This window comes from Strix aluco, chromosome 13 (genome assembly GCF_031877795.1).
Source record: "Strix aluco isolate bStrAlu1 chromosome 13, bStrAlu1.hap1, whole genome shotgun sequence".
Lineage (NCBI taxonomy): Eukaryota > Metazoa > Chordata > Aves > Strigiformes > Strigidae > Strix > Strix aluco.
In genome coordinates this window covers 10175321-10187300 of record NC_133943.1, presented here as the reverse complement: position 1 = coordinate 10187300, position 11980 = coordinate 10175321, and the positions used below count along the sequence as shown (strand labels likewise).

Genomic DNA, 11980 nt, shown 5'->3' with positions numbered 1-11980 from the left:
CGCCCCCCACCCCGCGCCTAGCAACGGCGGGGCGACCTCCCGCGAGAGCGCCGCGCGCCCTCACGTGCCCGCGAGGGGAGGCGGCGGCGGCCATGTCGGTTGTGGGCAGGACGGCGGGGGCCGGCGGCTCCCCGGGGATCGCCGCCAGCCCCGCGGGGCCTGGTCCTGGTGGGCGTTTGAACGGCGCAGCGGTTGCTGCGCTGGCAGCGTTACGCGTAGCTCTTGGCGGACCGAGGCTTTGCAGGGAGGGGGGTTGAAGGCGCCTCCGCCGCGCTCGCCCCCTCCCGGGGAACCTGGCACTCGCTGCCCTGCTCGCGGCGGCCGGTGCCGGGCTGAGAAAATGGCGCCAGCGCCGGCATCTGCCCCCGTGCCTCAGGACGAAGCGCCGGGGCCCTCGCGCCCCTCGACGCTGGGCCCGCCCGCGATATGGCACCGCCCGCTTCACCGCCCCGCCGGCCACGTGACGCGCCGGGAAGCCGCTGCCGCCATCTTGGGTGAGGGCAATGAGGCCTCCGCCGCCAACTTGAGTGCGGGTGAGAGACCCGCCGACCGGGGCCGGCGCGGCGGGGCGGCCCGGCGGGGAGGTCAGCGGCGCCGCCGCCTGTGGCCGCGCAACGGGGCGGCTCGGCGGGGGCAGGGCGCCGGCCCGCGGGAGGCCCGGGCCCGGTGAGTACCTGTGTCCCGCGGGGCCTGCCGCACCGCTCCGGGCCTGCTGCCCCGGGGCTCGCTCGGGGCCCATCCGCCGCGGGGCTCCCGGAGCTGGGCGCCGAGCCCCCCTGCCCGGGACCGACTCTTCTCCCGGGGCGGGTGTGGGGTGTGTGATCCTGGGACTGGCCCCCCGGGCCATTCCCCGGCCCGTTCCCCCCGGGCAGCTCCAGGGCTGACCCCCCAGGCACGCCCACTGGCCCCCGCCCCGGGTGATCCGGGGACCGGCCCCCCAGCGCCAGCCCTGTCTGCCGGGGGTGGGGGGACACCCCAGTATCTCTCCCCTCAAGGGCTGTACCCCAGCCCCTTGCCCTGGGGGTGACCCCAAACTGTGCCCCTTCCCCTGGGGTGACCCTGGTGTTCCTCTCCCGGGGCTGTCCCCTGAGGAGGGCACCTCAAAACCGACCCCCCCCGACCCCATCCCCTGAGGCATCCCCCCAGGCTAGGCCCTGGGGCCACCTCCTGCCCCTCTGTTTTTGTTCTTCCACGGCTGGCCCCCTCCCCTTCGGGGGCAGCCCCAACACATCCCCTCTCTCTGGTTTACCCCACCTATGGCTGATCCCCTTCTTCCCGAGCTCCCCCATCCCACCTTGGGACCCCCCATGCTGCCTCCCCAGGGTGACGCTTCTGTAGCCCCAACCCTGCGAAGGCAGTGGGTCAGGAAGGGGATGGGAGGATCTCGGGTGGGTGCTGGGGAGGGGGTTACTCTCCCCCCACGCAGGGCCTGGCCTTGGAGCAGGGAGAGGTGCTGCGTGCGGGACTTGCTTGGTCTGGGCTAGAGGGAAGCTGAGCAGTGAGCATCTCTTGCAGAGCTCAGTGACATTTGCAGATGACAGCACTTGGGCATGCTTGGCCTCTGCGGTCCCTCTGTCCCTTCTCGTGAAGAGCCAGCTCTATAAACGGATGAATCCTGTAAACAATTCCTCTCCCCTCCGGGGCACCGTGAGCCCTCGTGTCCTGCGGGTCGCAGAGCATCAGCTGGGCCCTGCGTGCAGGGTCGAGCCGAGGGTCCAGGGATGATATTTCCAGGCAGGCGTGTGGTGCTGACCTGCCTGAACATGGAGCCGCTTCGCGGAGCTGCAGGGGAGCGTCGTGCCTCTTCTTCCTGAGGTGGGGGGGAGTTGTTTACAAAGCGACAGCCTGTGTCTCAAACGGCTCAGAAACTCATCCGGGGATGAGAGTCATTCATTTTTGGCTTCATTTTCAAGCATTTTTCAAGCTGTCACAGCTTGGCAGGTCTGTAGCTGCAGTGTCAAGATTTAGAATTATTCTGTCGGTAATTGCTTTCTGATTCATCAAAATGATAGATGAGAGGGAAAATGACAAATAATCACAAGTTGGGGATCTTCAAGGATATCCCTAAAAATGTGACTGGAGAAGCGTGGCATGTGCGAGTCCCTTGTCAGGAGGTCACCTTTGCTGTCAGAGCATTTACAAAGAAATTCTCTTAAATTCAGAGTTGGAAAGAATTGTGGATAACTGAAAAATGAGTCTGTGAGCCCGACTGCAAAGGTAGTTTTAGATAATTCAGTCTTTGGCCTTTTTTGCTGAGCCTGAAAGCCAGCATCATCACCTCAATACTAGGAACCTTTCCAGGAGTGCTAAAAGCAAAATACAGCTTCGGTGTTTAACTTCCCTACCTGAAGAGGGGGGGTGTGTGTGTGCTCTGATGCGTGTTTTCTTCCCTCAGCTATACCAGTTTGCCTAATAAAAGCTATTACTGCTCTCCTACTCATAGCCTCAGACTAGCACAGCTACAAGTGATCTCTTACTTGTCTTGTTCCCTTAGTTACATTTACAGAGAGTCTCTTTGCCACAAGTCCCTTCATTTTCAGAAGTGTTGTGGGAGTTGTGTGGTTACATCTCTTACATCTTTTTTTTTCTTTCCTTTAAATGTTGAAGGTAGGTGACTCATCATAACTCCAGCTGATATTTCTCAGTGATCTCTTATTTAGCACAGGGCATCAAGCAGAAGATGTATCGCCGAGTCAGAGAACTGGTGATACCAGTGTAGATTTAAAAAAAAAAAAAAAAAAAGACAGCATGGCAGTTGCTTGTTGCTGTTTGTTTTTGTTTTGGTGGTAAAAAGGTTTACAGGCTGTCTCTCCAAAACCAGAGTGACCCTGCATAGGCTCACGTACTGGAGGCACGGGTCTCCAATGCTCCTCCCCAGCGCCGTGCCAAAACGCCTGTGTGAGTGTTTTTCTTCTGATAAGGGAGCGTTTCCCACCGTGATGGACTCCCTTTGTGGGGGTACTTCTCAGCAGCTGGGCGTGAGGCTTGGTTCATCTCTCCAGGCAGAGGGCAAAGAGACCGTTTGGAGCAAAAGATAAAAAAGTGGAGAAAGTATAATGAGGATATTCCAACAAGACCTGAGTTCAGCTCAGCTGGAGCAGAACAGCTTTGTTTTGCAAGAGCCAGTGCTTTTCCAAAAGCAGTTCTTGTTTTGATTTCCCCTTCCTAAGCAGGCAAGCGTTTGTGGACTGCAGTGGTCGTTGCAGTTGCTTCTGGAGCTGTACATGCCATTTGTACAATATTCTGTCTTCAGAGGGCTCAGCAAACCTTCGGTGCAAATCATGACTCACCAGGATAATCATCTTTTGTGTCTAGGCATGTGTGTGCATGTATTTGCAGAGGAAGGGATGCAGAGAGGCTAAGGAAGCTTTCGAAGGCTGCAGATAGTAGGGAGGGAAGGCATGCATTCCTCTCTCAGCCTCACCTTGCTGCCTCGGACTGTAGATGGAGCAATGCACTGCTGTTCTTAGCACTGATGGGGATTTTGAACTTCTTGCTCATTAATATTTCTACACACAGCGGCTGTTTGCAATTTTGTGGTGTTACAGAGAAGGGTTTGGCTCTATATTGGGTAATGTAGGGTCTTTGTCGCATCTTCTCTTACTCTTATTTTAGATCTAAGCAGCACATTTGAGCTATTTCAGTGATCTTGAAGGAAGGCAGAATGATCCTGTGGAAGGACACTGGTCTGGGAACCGGCCAACTTGACTTGCGTTTCCAGCTCTGCCATTCTCTGGTGTGTAACGAAGGGCTTGTTGTTTAACCGCTCTGCACATGTTTAATTCTAACTTAAACAGAGCTGATCGTGCTCAGCCTGCTCTGTAAGGCTCTTTTAGATCACAGTTCAGGAAGCGCTGAATGTTGTTGTCGAGTTACTTGCCAAACAGCAAACATAGACAGGAAAGGGTGATTTAACTCTGTGTGCCGCCCTGCTGCTCTCCTCCACCATTCCCAATCGTCTCGTCTGAGTCCTTTTTGATGAAAGCAGCTAACGCTTGCTGTGCATCTCTCTCCAACAGTCTATGGGCTGGCATGGGAAGGAGATGCTGAAGTACTAGCTTGCATTGTGTGGGCACCTGCCCTCAATTGTGCTGCTTATAGAGCACTCAGGTTTGCACTAATAACGCTCAGCAGGTTCCTCCCTGCTTGTCAAGTGCCTTTAATACGAATGGTTCAGGCATGTCTGCGCAGAGGACTTCCGGGGGCTGATGCTCATTGAGAAATCCAGGCTGCGAGATAAACCTGTTGTCTTGTTTCTAACCTGCCTACAGCCGTTGCCTGCATTTTCCCTTTTTGTAGTGCTGGTGCAGCCTTCCACCGAGCTGCTGTGCTGAGAGCAAAACAGCATCCTTTGAGGAACATGCCTTTCCCCCCTTGTTTTGTTGAATATAAAAGCTGGCAAATGGCTGTGCTGTGGTGGCTTCTTGTTCTGGCATGCAAGTTTCAGCTTGATCCACTGCCACAGCCTGGTTTGTTCTGCACCAGGATGGTGAAGGGGTGAGGCTGAGGAGGGGAAGTTCTGGACTGTGTTGGAGGGCGGGAGACCTGCTGTGAAGTGATGCTGTGGAGGAGTTTGCTGATGAGCTTTAAGACGAAAGCCTCATTGCTTTGAAGCAAGGGCATTCAGAGTGGCTGTGGTCTGTGTTGCTGTTCCCCTGTAACCCCTTCTTAGCAATCAGCTATAATAAAGTATTCATAACTAGATGAGTGGTGACTAGTACATGTGGCTCCCAGTAACACTAAATCCACCGTACTTTGTAATAAGGTTCCAATGCCTGGGGTATTTTGCCTAAAAATAGAGAAAAAAAGGATGGCTGTTAAGGGAGTTCTAAATCGGAAGGAAACAAATGGCTTTTAATCTTTCCCTCTGTTTCAGAGTGAAGGATGCCGAGGAAGAAGCAGCCCACAGAGGGCCTGGACTCTCGAGGTCAGGATGGGGAGGAAGAGGAGGAAGAGAAGAAGAACCCAGCTAATGCCAAGAAGAAGCGCAGTTTTGTGGATGCGTTTATTGTTATATCTGACAGTGATGGAGAGGTCAGTGATCAGCTTGTGGTGTCCAGAGCCTGTGCTGGGCCCTGCTGTTGCAGAAGAGTGCCTGAGCATCCCACCCTGTATGTGCCGAGGTCAGGCTTTGCTCAGAGCGTATTGTGCCGTTCCTTTTCTTACGTGTGAGATGAATCAAATCCTATTTGACTAGGAAATGAATGGTGTGCTTCGTGAGGGTGAGTTATGAGTCTGGGATTTGATAACCAAATCCTCTCAGAACTGAATTTGAAACGTAATTTAAAAGTAACCTTTCCTCAATCCCTTTACAAATCTTTTTTTCATAATTTTTATTTGATTGATTTCCAGCTTAACCATAGAAACATGATTCTGTATTATGTGCAAATAGATAAGAAAATAATTCAGAACACAGGCTTGCGAGTAGTTCAGACACAGCTGGTGTGTGGTAAACTGCTCCTGAATTACAGAAGCCTGAGTTTTTAACCCACTTCCATAGGATGTAAAGGTAAACTGCGGTGTGGATGTGCCTGGCTAAGACATAAAGACTCAGGTCCCTGATCCCTAGCATTGTCTTACAAACGTCAGACTTACCCTAAAAGATTGAAACATTGACGTTTGTCACACTGGTGTTGGGATGAGTGCAGGAACTCCCGCCTGGGGGAAACCCAGAGCCCTGAGAACCCGTCCTCAACTGAGTGAGGTAAATGGGAGGAAATTATTAAGAATCAATTTTTTTATGTATGACTGTTAAGGCTTTGCCCTGTCTTGCTGGTGATTGGGGATCCTAAGCTGCTTTTTGTAATTCCACCATTTTCAAAAGCATTTCAGTTCACTCTCAAGCTGTAGATCTTAAATCAGGTCCCTTTCGCTCCCACATCTGCAGCATGCTTCTCCACAATAAGGCGATTATCATGTGAGGAGGGGAAAAGTGCTAGAAATAAACAGTAAAAAGCTGTAGGGCAAATGATATTGGATGTTTTTTCTTCGCATTGTCTGAGTTCTTTCCCATTGGGAAATTCCCTGAAAGAAATGGAACATATGGCAGTAATAGTTCAGTGGGGTTAAACCCTTAGCTCTGCAATATGCTAAGTTAACTTCAGATGTCTGCTGCATCACTGGCCTTTATTGTGAAACCTATAAGGAAAAAAGAAATCAGCAGCTATAAGAGCTGCTGCAGTACATAAAAGATCAGGACCTGTTATTGTCTGCAATTATTCATCTCAATGTGCACGTATCTGAAAAAGAGGAAACAAACGTCTCTTAAAACACATCTATAAAAAGGTTAGGCTCCCTGACTGTTCTGTAAGTTTGTCTATAAACAATAAATTCTGATGGCATAATCGGTCATATTACAGAAAAGGATATGCTCAGAGAGGCCGTTAAAGAGCCAATTAGGTTCTGTTTAAGTGACAACAGTTCACTCAGTTGAATGAGTGGATTTATTCAGTTCAGTCTCTTTCTTTCTGTGAGTCATCAGCTTCCAGATCCAGTGCCACAGTCTCTTGTCGTGTTGTTTTCTGCAAAATCAAACCCAAAAATGTGATTTACTTGGGATCTCAAAAAAATAACTGTCTGGCTTCTGTAACTGTCTCAGCTCTTCAGTGTACATCAAGTTGAATTGCAATTTCGAACCTTGTAACTGTTGTTCTTGCTCTAGTAAGACCTTGTTATGTGTTCAAGAAGAGGTGTGGGAAGCTCAGATCAATAGCAATTTTAGAGAACAATACATTCTCAATTAATCTTGCATCTGTTAGGACATGGTTCCTTATGAATCAAAAGCTACAAGGACAATTTGGGCATCATTGATTCGATGGCTTTCTTCCTTGGCAGTCTCTTGGCAGGTATCTATAGAACAAGTCCCTAGTTCTGCTTCCAGACCAGCAGATCTTGTAGCAGCTGCACCTGGAAAGCCTCCAGCTTCTCACTTTTGATGATCTTTGGCAGACTGCCTCTCCCAGGAATTTTTCAGTCATGCTAGATTATCAAGCTCATCCATGTTATTTTGCCAAGTTTTCTTTCTTTGCTCATGTCTGTGCTGTGGCATCTGCAGAGCTGCATCAGAAGGAAGTTTTCTGGACATGGGGCTTTCTGATCTCTGCTATATGTAATCCTGGATTTGGGCAACGCTTCTTTCTTTTTGCGAAGGGTCAGACAAAATAAGAACAGTTTTTCTGGCTTTGTGGAAACAAGAGGAGATGACCTTTCTGCACACCGTGTCTCTAAAAATGCAAACACGACAAATGAGCAAAGTGGTTCTTGTCTGCCCTGACTGTTTAAATCCTGCGGGGAATTGGTTGCCCATGCCAGAAGATGGGTGGTCATTCATAAATACACAATATTTCAAATAGTGCTCAACAATGCTCTCTCGAGGCATAGCAATTCCTGGTCTGTCTCGTGAGCCTCCTGCTTGAATTGGGCTGTTGATAAAGACTTTTTGATGTCCAAGATTTTCTGAAGCCACATCTGAAAGATGATTGTCACCCAGCAGGAGGCCTGGCCAAGCGTGAGCATCGAGCACAGCCAGAGGCCCAGTGGTTGTGCTAACCTATTTGATCTGGAGCCTTCACTGCAGTTGATCCCCAAATGCTGCTGATCTGCTGTGGGACCTTTTGGAAGGGTCCCTTTTTCCTGGGTAGATCCTTTGGGAGTACCTGCCTCCACTCGTAGAGTTTGCGTGAAGTCTCTCAGGCTCTTTCTGCCAGATTCATCAGCTCTGCCAGCCCTTGGGGAACATATGACAAGACTCCAGGGTGATGGTGCCATCCATTCCTGCATGGCATCCGCAGCCTGTCCTCCCTTTGGTGTGGAACATCCCTTTGCCTGAGTATTCCTGTGTTTGGAGATACTCAGAGTCTGGATAAATAGCAGTGTGTGTTGATGTTCCTGATCAGTTGTTGGTTTTGGTAGAAAGAGTGAGGTGTGTTTGGGCATCTGCTGGAATACCCAGCCCCTGCCCTGTCATGTTCTCCATCAACTGTGGCAGTGGGCCCTTGTCTTGGGACCAGGCATGGCCTGAGGGGCATCTTGCTATGGAGAAGATGGCGTTGGAAGCGTCACAGCGAGGATGGCAGTGCCCACCTCGCAGCACTGACCATCCGAGCGAAGCAGAGCCACGTGGGAGTATCGCTGCGGCACCCTGCTGTCCCCACGGGCGCTGCTGTGGTACCGAGGGACCCGCCGCCTCCCGTTCCCAGAGGAGAACGCAGTGTGAGCGTGCTCTCGAGGAGGCTCTGCTGCACTCACTCCTCGGAAATCAGATTGGGCTGAATCCAGGCTCCTCACAGCCCGGTAAAAGCCCTTTTTTCTACAGAGGCCTCCCTCCCGTGTGTCAGGAACTACACGTCTGGCACAAGCCCTGTGGTGTCTCGTTGTTCAAGTCTCCACTTCCAGCAGGTTTGTTCTAATGAGCTGAAAGACAGAGCAGAACTGAAACAGATTCTGAACTGAAGTCAGAGACTAATAAAGTAGGGTGTGATATTAATTTCAGCAGCAGCCTTGGCTAGAGCCAAACGTGGCACTTCCAACATCTAATTGGCTTTTAAAAATAAATTAGTCTGGTTTTCATCTGAGTATTTCCCATGCAGGACGTGTGGTGTTTGGCTGTGCCCTATTGTTAGATGGTCCCAACTGCTGTTGAGCAGTAAAATTACCCAGACCTTTTGACTTTGCAGTCTGCACTGTTAGCTATGGAGACATTCTTCTGTAGCCTTTCCTTCCCTGAGTCAGTAGAAGCTGATTTCTGTGGTTTATGATGTGGATTCGAGGGAGCAGGATGTGGGAGGCTGGCTACTGGCTTCCATTTATGGGCTTTTAGAAGTGAGTGGAGCTGTATCTGTTTCTGCTGGCAGAGTCAGGTTCTCTTAAGTATGTGCAAAAGCATTTTTAAAATGGGAATTTGATTTCCTGCTGTCTGGTGAAACCAAGCAGGTTAAAAAAACAAGGAAGAAGAATAGTGGCTGCCTTCCACTAAATGTGCAGGGAACTTTGGAAACCCGTCTTTTTCTTGATCTGTGTACAATGCTGACAGTGAAATTGCTCATAAGAGAGCATCATAAATTAAACTGCAGAGCCTGACACACAGGAAGAGAATTTGGATTCCTTCTGGCCGTTATGCTTTAAATTGACGGCAAAGGAGGAGAGACGCTCTCCAGGCTGGCACTGAGCAGAGGTGTGCAGTTCCCACCTCGCCTCCGCTATAATAATTAGTTTCCCCTGGAAGTTGTGTGTTGGAGATGACCTTGTAACTAAGAGTATTGGCTGCAGTTTGGGAATATTTTAATTGATTAAGATTATTTTTGGACTAGTGATCTTATTAGAAAGGCAGTTGGTTGAGTGGCCCCCTGAGTTCCTATTATCCTTGTAGACAGATGAGCATTAAAAGGTTGGGTCAGAAAGAGCAAGCCCTGTTGTCTTCTCTGAATTTTCTTGGCCCCTTCTGTTTCTACCATCCATGCTTGCATTTATGCAGAGCACTCTGGGGCCTGCGGGGCTCTCTCCCAGCAGAGGTACAAACAGCCATAAATCCTAATTAAAAGGTATGTTTTATTTTCTGGGTTTAAAAATAAAGAAGATTTAAGAATTCTTGCAATTGAGATGTGTGTGTATGTTTTGGCCCATCAGGATTAATTGGATTTGCTTCAGCGGTTCGCTGTACTGTGGCTGTTCGGTAGAACACTGCTAAGCAATTTAAACATCTTTCTCAAATGTATGAGGTTCATACAACACGTGTCCTGCAATAATTTTGCTCCTGCCACCGTTGTAAATGTCGAGGTGCTTCAGGACCCAGCACGGGGAACCGAGGCACATACTTGGCTGCGTAGGGAAACCGGGCAGCCCGCCCGGCACCAGTCATGCCATTCCCCTCCAAAGCCCCGGAGGCGTTTGAGCCCTGTCTTGTCCTGTGGTGCATATTGTAAACGTGTGTCTCTGTGCACAGAGCAGACACTGGCAGTGGTGGAAAGTTTGGTGTGCTCATAAATCACATCCGTGCCCTGGAAGAGAGCTGCAGATGAGAGTGTCAGGGTTGACCTTCCGGCAAGTGCAAGAGTGATGAGGGGAAGATTGATGCCTAGAGAGAAGAGCTGGGGATTTACAGAGCCTGCTAGGATTAAATCGCCCCTGTCTTAAGCTGAAGTAGGTTTAGCACTGTTAGTTGGGGCTTTGGGGGAGAGCGGGAGAGCTGTTGCTTAACCTCCTCCAGCATATAATCCTAGCGTGATCCTGGTGTGATCCTGCACTATTCCCCACTCCCTTAGGTGTGAGCTGCCTGCAAGGTCAGCATGGGGCTGCCGCTGCAGAGCAAGGCAGGGCAATTCGGAGTAGGAGAACCCGTGGTTTATGGCAAACTGTGGAGAAGGGCAACATGCCAGGGCCCTGGAAGAGAGAGGATGTCACCTGCTAAGCGTGAGCTAGGCATCCATCTTCTAGCAAGAGAGAATCTGGCTGTGAAGCAGCCTTCTGGAGACACAGCAGCAGATCTTAGAAACGGGGTACCAAAACCAGGCTGGGTGGGGAAGAGAAGGAATTGGTCAAAGGAAGAAATCCCTAGGTGTGAGCATGAGTGTGTGTGCGGAGTTGGCAAGCACGATTGCTGTCTTGTGAGCTGATTCTTAGATCAGTGGAAGTGAGGAATGGTGTAGGCATTAGGGCATGTAAAAACTGTAATGTATTAGGGTTTCAGGAAACCACTTAATAGTATGTCTTTGCAAAATCTTAGTTGGATAAATAATTCAATTTGGTCTAGATAGTAACATTCCTGGATTGAAATCCTGCTAAAAGACTGTCAGCAAAAGCTGGTGATGAACAGAAGAGAGGCTCATTTGGGGGAGATGTAGAGCTGAGGCCAAGAGGATCAATATTAGGTCTGTCTGTGTTTTAACATCCTCATTAATGATCTGTAAGAGGGAGCAAGTGGTGTATATACATTAATAAAATCTACAGATAACAGTAAAGCTGGAGATGTCTTGAACAAAAGAGCGTAGAGGTGCAGTCCAAAGGACTTCACAGGTTCAGAAACATGGGCGATGGACAGCAGAAGTTGATTACACTTGAAATTAAGCAGTGGATCCATTTGCATCAAAGTAGCCCAAGCCACATGCCTCACCCTGAAGCCCCCTTCCCGGCACTGGAGGGGGTATGAGGCACAAGTGTGTGGCCAGTTTGCTGTGAGTCTTATAGACAGCAAAAACACCTGCAGCTGCAGACGGAGCTGTGTGAAGCCCCCTCCTGGCCCGGTGTGGGTCTTTGCCTGAAACACTGGGTTTGATTCTAATCCTACCTGATTTAGAGAGACAAATTGGAAGGGGCCCAGTGCCAGCCTTCGGTAATGTGTACGCCCTCGCTTAAGCCATTAGGACAGCAACTTGCATAAATGTGTGCCAATTAAGCCTGCGACCATTCTTGTTGCAGTCCATGTGCTTAAAGCAGCAAGCACTTAGGTTGTTTGTGTGGGTATTATTCAGGGAGGCCTCGAGACAACAAATTTCTGAAGTATTCAAGCTTCAAAAATGAAACACTTGTGGCAATACAATGAGAGAATAGCACCAGGAGTAAATACAGCTGGCTCTCCTATCCTCGGGGTGCATTAGCATGGGTCCCCAAAATGGTTAGGATTCCAGTTTTGGTCACCTAAAATTGTCTGGACAGGGTATTAGAAGCTGCATGGAAACAGTCCTGGCTTACAGGTGTGGGATGTTCCGTTATAAAAAGGTTTTGTTTTTCCATTTTGAGTGCTTACGAATACCGATGTTTTAGCAGGGCCAAACAAATTCTCTCTAAAATCATGGGCAGCAGGTGCAGTGCATGGTGGTGACTGGCATGAAGTCTATTGTCTCTCCTACTTCACTGTTTATGTCAGTCTGTAACTCTTTTTGCTCGTTATGCTTATCACACAGCTTTTAATAGTTACAGAATGTGCTTGAATTATGTTTGAAATTCAAATTTCACACACATAGAGAGGCTTGTTTTTGAACCAGTG

General features: G+C 49.8%; 1 protein-coding gene across 12 annotated transcripts in view; it reads left to right on the top strand.

The window, feature by feature from the left end:
• The first annotated feature begins 531 nt into the window (after positions 1-531).
• The window catches only part of UIMC1 (ubiquitin interaction motif containing 1), a 39096-nt gene continuing 27647 nt past the window's right edge, over positions 532-11980 (top strand). For 9 of the 12 annotated variants that reach the window (XM_074839096.1, XM_074839101.1, XM_074839097.1 and 6 more), the window contains exons 1-2: positions 532-666; positions 4877-5034. In XM_074839096.1, the coding sequence (XP_074695197.1) occupies positions 4885-5034 (150 nt within the window). In that variant the 5' untranslated portion in view covers positions 532-666; positions 4877-4884. Of the gene's footprint in view, positions 667-1515; positions 1816-1836; positions 1942-3615; positions 3737-4876; positions 5035-11980 lie in introns of those variants that run through there. The other 3 variants (XM_074839093.1, XM_074839094.1, XM_074839095.1) reach the window with 3 other exon arrangements.